Source organism: Pogona vitticeps, chromosome 4, assembly GCF_051106095.1.
Source record: "Pogona vitticeps strain Pit_001003342236 chromosome 4, PviZW2.1, whole genome shotgun sequence".
Taxonomy (NCBI): Eukaryota; Metazoa; Chordata; class Lepidosauria; order Squamata; family Agamidae; genus Pogona; species Pogona vitticeps.
The window spans coordinates 136664880-136680927 of record NC_135786.1 but is presented as its reverse complement, the minus strand read 5'-3'; the positions used below and the strand labels follow the sequence as shown (position 1 = coordinate 136680927).

General features: G+C 39.4%; 1 protein-coding gene across 3 annotated transcripts in view; it reads left to right on the top strand.

Moving 5' to 3' along the window:
* Window positions 1–16048, top strand: part of ADAMTS16 (ADAM metallopeptidase with thrombospondin type 1 motif 16) — a 99906-nt gene that overhangs the window by 43820 nt on the left and 40038 nt on the right. For all 3 annotated transcript variants that reach the window (XM_020795582.3, XM_078392570.1, XM_078392571.1), the window contains 2 exons: window positions 9687–9835; window positions 12379–12551. In XM_020795582.3, coding sequence (XP_020651241.3) covers window positions 9687–9835; window positions 12379–12551 — 322 coding nt within the window. The remainder of the gene's footprint in view (window positions 1–9686; window positions 9836–12378; window positions 12552–16048) is intronic.

Below are 16048 nucleotides of genomic sequence, written 5' to 3'. Positions count from 1 at the left end.
GATCAAGATGCAATTAAAATATGCATTTGGCAAAGCTCCTGACGTTAAATATTGCAGTTGCTTGTCATGAGTTCCTCACATTTGTGAGAATGTTTTTCCAAGGGAATCCATTTTTTTCATGTAGGAAGGATATATGATAGAACAACAATATGCTTAGCTTTAAGGCACAAATCATGTTGAAGAGACTTATACTCAAATACATAGTTGGTAGGGACACAAGAAAGGGCCATCTCAGTAGCTGCTCCCACTGGTTCTAGAATGGCTTGCTGAGAGACATTAGCTTAGCTTCTCATCTTTTGTTCTTCTGCCAGTAGGCAAATATGTTTTTATTCTGATGGGCCTCTGACATGTAAACTGGTTGTTAAAGAGGTCCATCTATTTGGGTGGTGTCTTTTCTCATTGTGTTTTTAATATATGTTTTTGTTTTGTTAGGATTTTGTTTTTAGCTTATGGTTTGTTATTGTCAGCCATCTTGAGCACCATTTTTGATGGAAAGGCAAGATAGACAGTGACCAAATAAATGATCATTTTAGTACTGCTGGGCCCCTTGGGGTCAAGTGCTGGTGCTGATGCTTCCCATATGACTGTGGAAGTAGACAGCAGAAGATCTTGAGCATTCCTCAGGGTCCCAGGAATTTATGGATATGAAAACGCTATCTGGAGATGAGGAGACACAACACAAAATGAGCCTTTGAATTGATTGTGAGTGATAAATGCACAGAAAATCAAACAGACCAAGCTTTTTTTTTCAATAACTACCGGTTTTCTCCTCTCTGTCCTCTTCATTCTGCACCACACCTTTCAGCTCCATTACCATCTTTCTAAACATCTGTCTGTTCACTGATTTGCCCATCTTTCTCTTTCTGCTTTCTGGCTCTGTCTGCACCTCTGTCTCTGGGTCAGATGATAGACAGCCCATCATTAGAAGCTGAAATTGTATTAGTGTTCAAGAGAAAGTGTCTTATAGATGTTTGTGTCTGCACAGTCACACCTGTAAATGAAGCCCACGTCCTTGTGACCAGCCACAAAACACAAAGAAAATTAATCTGCAGATAACTTTTACTATGACAGTAAGGAATTCTGAGGAATTTTCTCTTCTAAGAATATCTGTCAGCTATAATTTGACCCTATATTCCTTCTTCTGGCTTTGCACACACAGGTCTCTCTGCAATCCTGTTTTTCTACTCTGTCCATTTTCTTCCGTCTGTCTTACTTTCACTCTCTTTTATCTTTCTGTTTTTACCTCAACCTTTGGCCTAAATTCAGTGACAATAGCACATATGTTTTGTTTCTCTTCCAGCAACTGACAGTCAAGTCCAAAGTGAATGTGATACAGTGCATTCCATTCAATTACGCAGATGGCTTTTGAAGTTTAGGTGGAAGGGACCTTCTCTATAGTAGAGTAGGTCCCTTCCACCTAAACGTCCATTTATCTAATGGAAGGACATCTCATTTGTGCTGGTGAAAGCTTTCCCTGTAGCAGGCAATGGGCAACCATTTATGCTGTTGCTAGTTACGTGAATGGTGTTATGTTTAATTTGAGTATCAGAGGCAGTGCAGTATGATGGTCTGTAAGAAGCTAGAAAAACCGACAGGAGCTGTATCACAGCCGTCCAGATTTCCCGCAGGAATTTTATTCCTCCCCTCCCACTTTCCATAGGCTTTGTGGACATTAAGTTTTCTACAGAGAGGTGGAAAATGGTTGCAGATAATCTTCTCCAAGCAGATAAATGCAGGCAATCTCGTAGCATTTTTGTGGTGATTCTTGAGGAGAACTAACTGCAGTTCCCAGAAGAAGAAATATTGTACCAGCTTGCTTTTCCAAACCAAATAGTTGAGTCATTTGACTCCAGACTGGATTTTAAGGTTATCATGCACAAGGTGCATGTCGTGATGAATCCAGACAGACATAATTTAAGCTCTTCACATCAAAGCCAACATGTGCTTTTAGGTTAAATGGAGTGTAATCCTGATTGACAGTCCCAATGGAAGTGGTTTCTGTCCAAGAATAACATACACAATTAATCTTAAAATGATTACTTCACCCATAAATCAAATAGTATATACAGTTTATTTGCTTCCCTTACTATGTTCTTCCATTTTCTGTTTCTAAAATGTCAGTGTGCCATAAATCATTCTCATAAGCCTAAAAGATTAAGGTCTAGATTAATCCATAATGGTAACAGAAAATCTAATGAGATACTCTGGTAGCTCCTTTGAAATGTGAGATTTTAAACACTCATAGTCTGATCCAGAAAAGGTGAGCTGTACACAGTACATGTGTCCAAATGCACATCCAAAGACTGCAGTTATCTATCAAAACTAAGTTCTCTCCCAAGGGAAACATATCTGAATGTACTTTTTCATCTGATTATACACCCCAAAGCATATGTCAATAGTTGTACACTAATTTCTTCCTCAATTAATAATAAGTTTTCTAGACCTTTGGTTGATGTCCTGCTGAACATATTAACAGGTGCAGAGTATATTAAATTTCTTTGCAGCCCCACTAAAATAATGGGTGTCATGTTTATGTCAGATAAAGGAGGTAACATCAATCAGTGGCTCTCTTTTTTAATTATTATTATTACTATTATTACTATTATTACTCTTACTACTACTTCTACTACTACTTCTACTTATAATAATAATAATAATAATAATAATAATAATAATAATAATAATAATAATAATAATAATAATAATAATAATAATCCATGTTTATTTAACATAATGTCACCTGCATTCAGTTTATAATCATTTAATACAACTACAATACATATTAAGTTCTTAATCTATACAACATGCTTCTAACCACTGATAAAACAAGTTCCATGTTTGAGAATATTCTGTATTTTCCTTTCCTTTGATTTTCAGTGTCAGTCCATCCATTTTGGCACAGTCCAATATCTTTTTAATTATTTCTTTTTAAAATTTTCTTTTTATTATTATTATAATTTATAAAATCCATCCATGTTTCTTTAACATCATGTCACCTGCATTCAGTTTATAATCATTTGTTAATACAACTGCAATACATATTAAGCTCTTAATCTATACAACATACTTCTAACCATTGATAAAACAAGTTCCATGTTTGATAATATTCTACATCTTCCTTTCCTTTGATTTTTCAGTGTCAATCTATTCATTTCGGTGCAGTCTAATATCTTTTTAATTATTTCTTCATTCTTCCAATATTGTGCGAATATGATCCTTGTGGCTGCTAAAATATGAAGTATTAAATATACATTTTGTTTATCAACACTTTCTGGTATTATACCTAATAGAAAGAGTTCTGGCTTAAAATCTGAAATTTTTTTTGATTACTTTAACAAGCCATATGTGCATTTTTTTATTTTTTATTTATTTTATTTATTTTTTGGCTATATCACAGGTCCACCAAAGGTGATAATAAGTTCCAGGTTTTTTATGACATTTCCAGCATTTACTTGACATATTAGAGTACATTTTAGCTAATATATTGGGTGGTAAATGCCATATAAAAAACACTTTATATAAACTCTATAAGATGTTGCCATTGTCACTTTATACTTTCTAGACCACAGTTTTTGCCATTTTTCAAAGTCAATATTATGTCCAAAATTTTTGCCCATTGAACATCATTTCTTTGACCTGTTCGTCCTTCATTTTCCCAATTTTAAAGAAATGCATATATTTTTCTAATTAATTTATCATCTGATGTTAACATTATTTGGTCAAACGTTGTATGTTCTTTATAAAAATAATCAGTGCCTCTCTTTGCTGCTGTCATGCCTCGTCTTCACCTGCTTTCTCTATTGTGCCAACTCATATCTGCACATAGATGGGGCAATAACTCCTACAACTTGGTACACCTTTGGTCTGTTCCTGCCTAGATCTTTATATTCTTCTGATACCCCTTGGAACTCTTCAGAGCAGACTTCAGAGCTAGAGAAAAAATATGAATTGTTAGTGAATGTGAAAAACCAGTCAGTACATTGCAGCAGATAAGCAGTGCAATTCTGCTCAGAGTGTAAAACTCCTATCTTTCTGGAGTTTACAGGGTTACATACTGGCCTGCTCCATATACATACCTTATGTGGCTTTGCAATATGTTTATTTGTGTCATTCTTTTTTGTTGGTTTTTATTTTACATGCAGTCTGCTTAAATCATTAAAGAAGCCTGCAGTGAACTGCAGGTTGCACCCATTGTTTAGCTGTACAAGAGAGGCTGTTACAGAGCTGGGGAACATGTGGCCTATAGATGTTGTTGATACTCAATTCCTGGCAGCCGGCAGTCCTAGCCAGATGATGAAGCCTGCTGGGAGTAGTTCATCAACTTAAAGAGAGGTGGAGGTTTCCCATGCTGGTCTATTAGAAACAAAACTTCCCAAACATTATTCAGTGCACAGTTGGCCGCTGTCATGATGGCTCTATGCTAACTCCAGGAATGGGAATAGCATGCCTCTCAATACCAGTTGCCGGGGAACAAGTGCCTAGTCATTGGTAGAATGGCACCATTCACACTCCTCCAGGTAACCCATAAATGATGCCTCAGAACTGAGGAAAGGAGCTTGCAGGTGGCTGGGCGAGCAGACTTGAACAGCAGTGGTCCAAGGGCAGCCAGCCAGCCAGAACTAGAGCTTGTGCAGATCCGATAGTCACCATTTTGCCTTCTATTTTATTTCTGGAATGAGAAACGAACGGTTGTGTCAAATGTCACAGACAGCTACTCTTTCTAAGAGTTAGCTTTCCTTTTGAACTCCGATGCCTTGCTGACTAAGCTGTTTTTTAAAGGGTCATAAATTATAGATGTCAACAAAGCGAGACGGTGACAGCAAGACCCTCCCCCCCCCTTTTTTTTTAAGACTGTGATCTAAAGCCTGAAATGCTTTAACTGGAATGACTCGAACATTCAGCTCGTCTTGTGGCTAACCAGGGCACAGATTGCTGAAGGGGAATAAATGTGCATTTGCAGATGTTTCCACTTCTTTATTTTGATAAGTGATAAGATGCCACTTACAAGCTCCCTCTTTTTTTAACTTTTTCAAGTAATCTCATTATAAAATTCAGTCAGCATAGGGTCAAGGCAAATAGACATCTTAAAACGTAATGGAAGTGATTTTTCTCATATAAAACCAAGGCATTCCCCCTCTTAGGCAAAGAGTGTGTGCCCAGAGCAATCCTTCCACATGTGGAGGGAAGATGGGCACACTTTGTGACTCTGATAGAATTAATAATAATAATAATAATAATAATAATAATAATAATAATAATAATAATAATAATAATCATCATCATCATCATCATCATCAGCATCAGCATCAGCATCAGCATCATCAGCATCAGCATCAGCATCAGCATCATCATCATCAGCAGCATCATCATCATCATCATCATCATCATCATCATCATCTTAGAACTGCAGAACTGGAAAGGACTCTGTTGATCATTGAGCCCAACCTCTGTCAAGGAGGCACTAGAGATGGGCACAAACTGCCAATTTGTGCCGGTTTGTCTACTGGTTGAAGAGGTATTTGCCAGTTTCTCTACCCTACTCCCTCTAGCTACTGACTCTGAGTGGGCACCTGCTGGATGAGGTGGGGCTGGGAACAGCCAAACACCAGTTGAGCCGGTAAATGAACCAGCATGAAGCACTGAACTAGCAGTTCAAGCCCATCTCTAGAAGGCACAATGAGGAATCAAACTCTCAACCTCTGGCACGATAGAGAGATACCTAAACCACTGAGCTATCCAACATGGTGAACTAGAAGTATCAGTCTAAGCCTATTTCCAGATTTCGACAGACAGGCACAAAAACCAGGGTAGCATTCTTGACAATATATTGAATGGAGGTGAGACTCATTATAGACATTTGGGGGGGAAGTCATCTTAGTTCCTTGAGATGTCGGATTTGGCTACAGTGACACATGCCTTAATTACCGTATTTTTCGCTCCATAAGACGCACCTTTACATAAGACGCACCATTTTTTAGGAGAAGAAAACAGGAAAATATAATCTGTTTTCTTCGCTCCATAAGACGCACAGACTTTCCACCCCGTTTTGTGGGGGGAAAGTGCGCCTTATGGTGCGAAAAATACAATACATCCTGTTTGGATTGCTGTAATGCGCTCTGTGCGGGGCTGCCTTTGAAGATAGTTCAGAAACTTCAGCTGGTGCAAAACTCTGCAGCCAGACTACTGACTGGGGCCAGCTAAAGGGAGCATATAATGCACCTGTTACAAGAACTGCACTGGCTACCAGTTTCCAAGCCCAATTCAGAGTGGTGGTCGTTACCTTTAAAGCCCTATACAGCGTGGATCCAGGCTACCTGAAGGACCGTACCTCTCTATCCAGCCTTCTTGGCGATTGATTAGCAGAATATACCCTCCTCTTGGTCCCATTGCTCGCATAAGCACAGCTGATGGGGACACGGGAGAGGGCCTTCTCAGTGGCAGCTCCCAGGCTATGGAACGCTCTCCCTCAGGAGATCAGGATGGCCCCTTCCCTTTTATCCTTCCAAAAAAAGCTAATGGCCCATCTCTTCAGGCAGGCTTTTAACAATTATAACTGAAACCCTGAAACCCATTTTAGCAGATAATTTTAATCTTTTCCATGTTTTCATGTTGTAATCTTTTAATTTTATTTTAAATATCGTGTTTAATTTATCTTTTAATAGTTAACTTATTGTGTTTTTAATTTTGTGAATTTTAATGCTGTGAGCCGCCTTGGGTCCCTTGTTGGGAGAAATGCAGCATACTACTACTACTAGTAGTAGTAGTAGTAGTAGTGGTGGTGGTGGTGGTGATGATGATGATGATGATGATGATGATGATGATGATGATGATGGAATAAATAGCAGTGGTAGTCTGTTTTCTCATTCAAAGCATAGTTTGGCTATCGACACTATCTCCAGCAGTGTTTTTGGAGTAAAGCTATGTCATGCTGCTAATCCTGTATCTTTGTCATGTGCCTCAACTCGATAGTATCTAAAAGAAATGAAACATACAGCACAACACACTATCTGAATCATTGACCTCCCCAGGTCATTGGCTTCCATTTTCAGGAAGTGAAAAAGTCATGATATCATATCTGGATGTGATGGTGTCACATCCTACACATTTAGTGAGTGTTACCACAGGCAATGTATATGTCTCACACATCAAACCAGGCCATGTTGAGGTGCAATAAAATGTATAAAAACTTAAGTATTCACCATGAAAAAAATGTGGTTTTTTGTCACTTTGAATACACACATTGCATCTCAAGAACTGTATTAATATGCAGGCTCAGGGAGTTATATTAAGATTCCCAATACAAGTCTGAAAGACAGTGGAATGCAATGCAGTCTTGATTGTTTTGTCTCTTGAAAAAGCTGTGTGACCTTGGGCACATAGTAGTTTATCACACAGTCCAGGTGTCTTAAAAGAAAGCATAAATCTTCTGGACAAAGGGAGTCAAACATCAAATACCAAATATCTTGCAGTTTTCATTGTAGCTTAGATACAAAAGGATTTCTAAATGCTAAGAAATTATCACAACTTAACATTCTGTAGGTTTTAATTTAGCATTTTCTTTGTATTGTTGGGAATGCAGTTTTACATATATATGTGTGTGTACGCGCACACATATCACAGGACTGGCTTTAGCAGCACAAGTTTGTGTTTATATTGAGTGTGGCTTGGATCCACATTTTATAAAAGCATTTATGAAGGCAGCATTTTAGTAGCATCCCCCTCCCCAGAGCAGCCATGTGGTAGAATGAGAGTACAGTGGTAACATCTTTTAACTACCCCTTGTCGTATTATTAGTAATGTGTTTGGGAACTTTTCTGCTCCTTCCCTGAGTGGAGTCAAGGGCATATTTCACAGAATCCTGCTCTGATGGCCCCACTAAAGACCCACCCCTTTGCTAATGTAAAATATGAATGGCACAAACAGGTGTTGAAAAAGACATTTCATACAGGGGCATTCATCAATGATTTGCTATAGATTCCTAAAGATTTTGCAATTAATCCATCTTTTAAAACTAACTGCAGCAGTTCCTGGTGGCTCTTTGCCACCAACCAATAAGCCTATGTGCTCAGATATGATAGATACAGATTTGTGTTCACTGTGGAGAATTTTATGTTTAAGGACCAAAATGTTCTAACTTTTCAGTTGTAACTGAGGGTAGGACAACACTGGAAAGCCAATTTGATTTCCAGCCTGTATTATGTTTGAAATCACAATCTGTGCTCACATGCTACCACAGATTGACTCAGGAATTCACCATTCATACTCGATGCAATATGAATCAGATTTCCAGTCCACAGCGCCCCTCCTTTCTTTCCTTCGTCTGGTCCTCCCTCTGCCAATCCTTCCTTCCTCTGGTCCTACCTCTGCTGGTCCTTTTATGGTTCGCTATCAAGTCACTTTCTCATTAAAAGCTTCATACTACTAAATTTCTCAAAAATTTTCTGTAGAAAAATAACAATGAAAGGTACTCAGAGAGTACAGAACATCAAAAGTTTGAACAGCAATTCTGCAAAATACGTCATAATTCACATGTCAGAATGATTCTATAACAGAGATCACTATCTTCCCCCTCCCATCAATTACTCTTTCCCCTTATTTTCAAGTAATACAGGCCAGGAATTACCTCTTCTCTAATCACAATTTATCATGCCAATAGTCTAAAACCATATGTGAACAGAGATGAGGTAATTCCATGTCAAATACTGTGGGATTTGCTTCACTTATAAAATGGGTGAATCCAAAATGTATTTTTACTGATCACATGATGCAAAACCTGATTTGAATTGGTCCAGGCTTTTTTGCTCCCCAAAAAGCTCTTTTCTTCTGTAGCTAGGGTGTTTCTTCTTTTTCAGTCCAGAATGATTTGAGCAAGCCTTTTCCCATATGGTTACTTCTTGTAAAGATGGAGGATGTCTGTAGACGGTGTTCTGGGAATACAGGCAGTTGGAGTATGATATTCATGCCCAAGGGAGGGATATTCAAAAGCATAGCACCATGATTATAATGTAGGGAATGATATGCTAGTCCTGAATCTGTCAGATCATATGGGAAGGCCTCTTTGTTGCGAAGTTAAAGTTTAATGCTGTTAACTGACAGATCTGAAAGTGTCATTAAAGTCACCTTCACCTTTCCATTTGTTACTCTTTTCCCTTACTTTCAAGTAACACATGTAGGAGTTATCTTGCCTAACCTCTTTTGTAAGAGACATGGGATCTTTAAGATAACATTTAATTACTATAAAGTATTTAATTTTTAAAATATGCATTTCATTTGTAGTTGTGGATAATTTTTCCCAAAGTTTGGCCCAAGGTATTTAAATGCTACCATCACAACAATAAATATTGCATACAAAACACCTCTTTTTAAAAAAATGTCAGTAAAATGGGCTAAAATGAAACTGTTTTCTGGAGTAGATAGTCCCTGGCTAAATCCTGCTTGTTCTAGTACCATAATATCTTCATCTTAAATCCAATCAATTAATTCATTATAGAGGTGGTGAGCATAGTGCTTACTAATTACACACAGCAAACTGATGTGTAGACCAATAGCTTATGCAAATAAAAAACTATTATTTCAGTGTGCATGTTTAATGTTAAAATACTTGATTTTAAGTTACTTCAGTTTGTTAAAACATTAAAATAGTGAGCAAAGGAAAGCTCCAGATTCAAAATCATTGTACCTTGCAGTGGTGTCGTGGTGGCCAATGTGTGAAATATGGTGATGAAGGACCCAAGCCAACCCATGGGCAATGGTCAGAGTGGTCCAGGTGGTCATCATGTTCCAGAACATGTGGAGGAGGCATATCTCATCGGGAACGAAACTGTACTAATCCAAGGTATTGGAGGATTTTGCTTTGTGAAAGCTGGAAAGCTATGTAATCAGATGTACATTGCACAAAACAGCCATAAGTGCTGTTGTGGATAACATCAGTGGGTCAGGCACTAGGACACAGTATTATGCATCACAAATGAGTTGGGTGCATCTCTTTGCTTATAGTGCTAAGATTCAAAACAGTCAATTATACCACTGTGGGGAGCAAGTATGGTGCAGCTGCCCATGGACCAGCAGAAGACCTCTTGTCTGCTGTTCCAGATGCTGTAGTTCCAACCTCCAAGATGTTTACCTACAAGGATTTTAGACAGCAAGACTGGGAGAGATTAACATTTATTGCTAGTTGCATTAGACAGCCCTAGAATAGATGGACCTGTGGCCTATCAGTTTCCGATATTCACTGAGAGGAATAATAGTGCCACATTTGGATATGGGAAACCTAAATTCATGCCCAGCCTTTACTTGTTAGTAAACCTCTTTGAATTCGTCAGAACTAATTTTCAAACAAACATAGAATTCTACTTCACTGTACTCCTTAAAGGAAAGGCATGGTGCAGATATAAGCATACACAATATTGTGAATATTTGAGGAAAGTATGTTACCTACAAACACAAAATATTGGCTGGTCTTGGCTACTTCAATCATTTCAGTTAAAGAAAATAGCACTTTACATGCTATCCTATAGGACAGGGGTCCCCAACCCCTGGTCCACGGCCTGGTGCTGGTCCATGGCCATACCATAGCCACTCCCACCTGCGAGCGCACCCTTCCCCTCCACTCATGTGTGCGAGCATGCCCTGCCTCTTTGCGAATGCATGTGAGTGCGCTCCACCACTCTGTGTATTCGTGCGAGCTCAGGACAGCATAATGGACTTTCTCTTTCATCTTCACAACTGCTTGGTGAAGTAGATTAAGCTAAGCGGCCTAAGTGGCTGACTGAAGGTCCTTCCGTAAGCTGGTTGGCACTGTCAGTATTTGAACCTCTACAGTCTTAAGTCAGGCACTCTAATCACTGCAGAACACGGACAGGGTTTGTTTTCTCCTCAGCTAAAGATGTCTTGTGTGTATTTAAAATACTTTCTTTGTGCAAATCAACAGCAGTGTCAATTATCTTGAAAGTGAACTGTTTGAAAGATACCTTTAATCTTTAAATATCAAGAGAAACTCTGAAATAGCAATTCAGTTTCATTGCATCTTCCAGCTGCTTTGAAGTCGGATGACCAGGCACCTTCAGAAAATGAAGAGGGAAGCAGCTTTAGTAATCTTGACTGATCAGTCCAGATAGACACAGATGTTTCTTATTGAACACATAAAGCTACATGGCTATATCTAATGTGGTGTCTACTTGATTTATAAAGATAAGTGCTGTTGACAGTGTAGAACTGAGTGAGGTAAAATAGTAGAGTCAGCAACTGAATGTGAGAGGCTCCAGTTTTCTTACTGTTAATTTTATATATAAGTATTCTCTGCATGTTAAAAATTGTGACATCAGGGAGAAAGTTTGCAGTCTGACCACCTCTGTTCATGTTGATATAGCATTGTGCTGGAAGGTGACTTTTGAAAAGGTGTTTTAGTAGTCAAAAACATCTTTGTTCCAGGCAGCAGGTCTTGTCTCCTCCAATTGCTCAGTATTTTAGATTGGAAAAGGCTTTCCCCCCCCCTATCGTCACTTGACCAGTTTCACCAGGGCAAAGTATTGTTGCTACCATGTACATGCTGGGTAATTGCAGCAGGAATACAATTTGCCAGTAGCTGTGAGTTGTTTACTCTGCACGGGATAAACATGGGCTATAAAACTGTATAAATCATTGCAGTTCCCTGAGATTATCAGTTCACTTCATTTGGCACAGAGAAGACCATTTTAAGAGCCTTAATGTACCCTCTGCCAAGTCATGAAGCTTTGGAATATGCAGTATCATTGACCCTCTTGCACTACAATGGGTCAGGCTCCACACAGAAGCATTTCTGGCAGCAGAGATGTTCAAAAATCTGTACCAGCACCAGACAAGGTTGGCATCTCTTTGTAACAAAATGTATTGAAATGCCCACATACATTGATATTCACACCTTAAGTACTCTTGAGGAAGAAGTAGAGTGGTAGCAAGAATTCTGGTTTTCTTGTTGCTGCAAGTGCTAGCAGAATCACTGACTTTAAAAATAGATCTTAAAAGAAAGAAAAGGGGACGTAAGCCTTCCTTCCATCACAGTTTTAGACCACTTATGCATGAGTTTGCAAACTGTGGGCCACTCCTAATTTAGGCAGTCCCTGTCCATCTGGGAAACAGTTTAACGCATGAGTTGTGAAGTTGGGACTCTGTTTGGATCTCTCCTTAGCTGTGAAAGTTAGATGCTTCTTGTACAGATAGGAAAAGCTTTATTTGTATTTGTAAGAATTGTGTGTCAGAGCCAAGAGAACTTGACAAACTTAAATTAGTCGAAATTTTACTATGAATGCTTACTTCGTCCTTCACTGTGGAGGTGTTTAATATATGTTATTAAAGCTATTAACACCTTATGTGACAAAGTTCTTCCATTTAATGCCGTAGACCATCCCATGGTGGAAAATTCTGTGAAGGTTCCCCTCGGATGTTGAAACTGTGCAACCATCAGAAGTGCCCAAAGAACAGCATTGACTTCAGAGCTGCTCAGTGTGCAGAATTCAACAGCAGGCGCTTCAGAGGATGGCACTACACGTGGAAACCCTATACTCAAGTGGAAGGTGAACTTCAATCTGATTGAATTTCTCTCCTTTAAACTTAGGGACCTGATCCTTCCACCTCCTGTCTCCCAGCTTATAGTACTGCATGCACAAGGAGGGACACCGTTCCCCCAAAGAAACTGATGGCACCACATCATTTAACCTTTTTGCTACAACTGCTATGTAGCCACGTAATAGAAGGTCGACATGAGAGCTCTGCATGTGAAACTGATGTTCGCCAATCATGGATTGCACCCTTCTGCATTCCTCCTTTAGCCGGGTTTTCATAGACATGGCCATTTTTTGGGTTGTAACCTAACAACCCTTTACTATGTATTGTTTGTAGAGTTAGAGGTAAAGGTCATTCTAAATTTATATTTTTCAAACTAAAATAGTTTGATTTTATGAGTATGGATGGTGTGAGAATTAGATTCTGAAAGTTTAAATACTTATAGTCTACTGTGCAACTAATAATGGAAGATAGCTTTCCTGACTAGATATGGACATTTTGAGTATATCGCGATTCCAGGCAGCCTGTGTAATGTTCCTGCTACATTCCAACATTTTATGAATGACATTCTCCAGGACTTCTTAGATCACTTTGTTGTTTAGGTAGATGGTAGTGTGATCTATTCTCTGCATTCCCATGAAGACATCCACCGTGTCAAGAGTCCTCTTCCAGAAGCTTTGAAAACACTGCCTGTATGCAAAGTTGGGGAAATATCTTTCTGACATTTTCATTGTAGGACTGCATATTCTCAGTCCTATTCTCTTCAGAGTACAGGGAGAACCCTGCCAACGTGGAGACTACCCTCTCCTGACATACCTGTGTAGAAGTAAAGGATATACAGCACTTCCTGAGTTTTGCAAATTGCTACTGGAGTTTCACCTCCAGCTTAGTCAAGCTAATTGCCCCACCTCAACCCTGTTCAGGTCCCAAGTATCACTCAAGTCAGACTCTACAGCTTACCAATCCTTCCAGAAGGAGATACTCACATCACAACCTGCTGTACATCATCCTGACCTCCCAGGTACTATTTGTAGTCAAGACAGGTGCCTGCAGTGATAGATGTGCCCAACAGGGACAGTTTGACTCTAGCTAGTTTTACTGTTTGGCAGCATCTATGCGGGGGTGGACCACAGCAAACTATGGCAAGTCCTTAAAGAAATGGGAGTGCCTGACCACCTTATCTATCTCCTGAGAAGCCTATACATGGGACAGGAAGCAACAGTTAGAACTGGATATGGAACCAACTGATTGGTTCAAAACTGGGAAAGGAGTACGACAAGGCTGTATATTGTCCCCCTGCTGATTTAACTTATATGCAGAATACATTATGCGAAAGGCCGGACTGGAGGAATCCCAAACCGGAATTAAGATTGCCGGAAGAAATATCAACAACCTCTGATATACATGTTTGTTGTTAGCCGCCCAGAGTGATATAATATACCAGATGGGTGGGATATAAATCAAATAAATAAATAAATAAATAAATAAATAAATAAATAAATACATAAATAAATAAATAAATAAATAAATAAATAAATATGCAGATGATACCGCTCTGATGGCATAAAGGGAGGAGGGATTAACAAACCTTGTAATGAGGGTGAAAGAGGAGAGCCAGAAGGGCCTGCCGTGCTCTGGTCCATGGGGTCACGAAGAGTCGGACACGACTAAATGACTAAACAACAACAACACATGGGGGTGGGGGGTAGCATGCCCTATTCAGGTGCCAGCTGACCATAGAAACCTGGAGTGCTTTGAAACAGCATCCAGGCTGAATGAGCAACAGATTCAGTGGTTCTGAGTTCAACTTTACCATAATTTACATTCCAAACAACAGAAAGAAGCAGATACTTTGATTCAGATGCCTTGGTATTCTTTGGACAGGGAGGACGATCTGCTTGCTGTCCAGGGTTCTGTGCCCTTAGAACTGTGCAGCAACCCAGATCTCACTGTGCTTGGGATCTGTGTTGTTGACTACAGAAAGGATCTGTGGTTGACAACAACAGGACCCATATGTGCAGACTCTCATCAAGGAAGATCAACCCTCACCCTTCTCTATGTAGAATGCATTCTTATATAATGGGAAAGGCTCTGAATTTTTCACCCCACACTAAAGTCTTATGGCTGCACTATGATATCCAGCCAGTGGGGCATTGGGGGCTCTAAAAGAGGTCCTTTTGGTTGCCCTGGCAGCCTTTGAAACCTGCTTAAGCCAAAACAGAGCCAGCTAAGCCATCAGGCTTCCTGCTCATCCTAGAGACTCCATTCAGACCCCCCCCTTTTTTTAAGGGGGCTAGATAGCGCTGTAGTTTAGGTATCTGGCTACAGAGCCAGAGGCTGGGAATTCAATTCCTCAGTAAGCCTCCTGCAATTAGACTCAGACTGTGTGGCTCTGGGCAAGCTGCATAGTCCCAGGGTGCTACCAGAAGACAGGAATGGTAAGCCACTTCTGTGTACTCTCTGCCTAGAAAACCAAGGAAAAAGTTCTTATAAGTCAAAATCAATTTCACGTCATGTAATTATATATTATTACTCATTTCAGAAGGAAATAATATCTAGGTAGTAGTAGATCTATTTGCCAAAGTGTTGCACTTCGTCACTTGCTCAGGGATCTCATGAGCTGAAGAAAATGCTCATCTGTTCATTCAGAAATGTTCAGGCTTCATGGGTTACTGGAATAAATGATCTACCAAGACACCCAGTTAACCAGCCCATCCAAGAACAGGACAGTTGCATTCAATGAAACATAATTACATGCATTCACCCATTGGAATAAAAATATATATTTTACCTTAAGTTTCCTTCTTAGAATGCCTGAGGCTTCTACCTTGAGATGTGTTCATAGTTTAGTATGCTATTTTGTATTCAGTAATTAATGCCTTCAACTCAAGAGCCTCCATCTCTTGAGTAGCTCTTGAAAGAGATGATTAGAAGAGAAGGCTAAGTATTGCTTTTTGAAGTATGTTGTTCTCCCAATAAACAATGAAAAATACTGTTAGATTCTAAAATATATTTGAAAAATTGTTTTGTTGTCAGTTGAGCTCAGAGATTTATAGTCACATTAACTACAAGTTAGAAATGAACAGGGAACAATAAAACTAACTGAATTATGAGATTAAAAAAATACGTGGATTTTAATTACTGTACTGTAAAAGTAGTATTTGTTGTTAAGTCGTGTCTGACCCATTGTGACCCCATGGACCAGAGCACGCCAGGGCCTCCTGTCTTCCACTGTCTCCCGGAGTTTAGTTAAAGTAGTATACCTTTAATTATTATGCCTTTTGAACACTGATGAATACATTCCTTACATCAGCTAACTGCCGAGCATTGGGGTCATGAATATTTTCCACCACCCTGAGAGATTTCTTTTCTTGGGGACAGTGGATTACAGGCTATATGCCTGAAGTGCCAGAAGTAGGCTTAGCTAGATCCCATAGCAGACCTGATCATTCACTGTACTCTCATGTGCATACAGATAAATGCATTGGCCCTCCATCTGTTCACACTC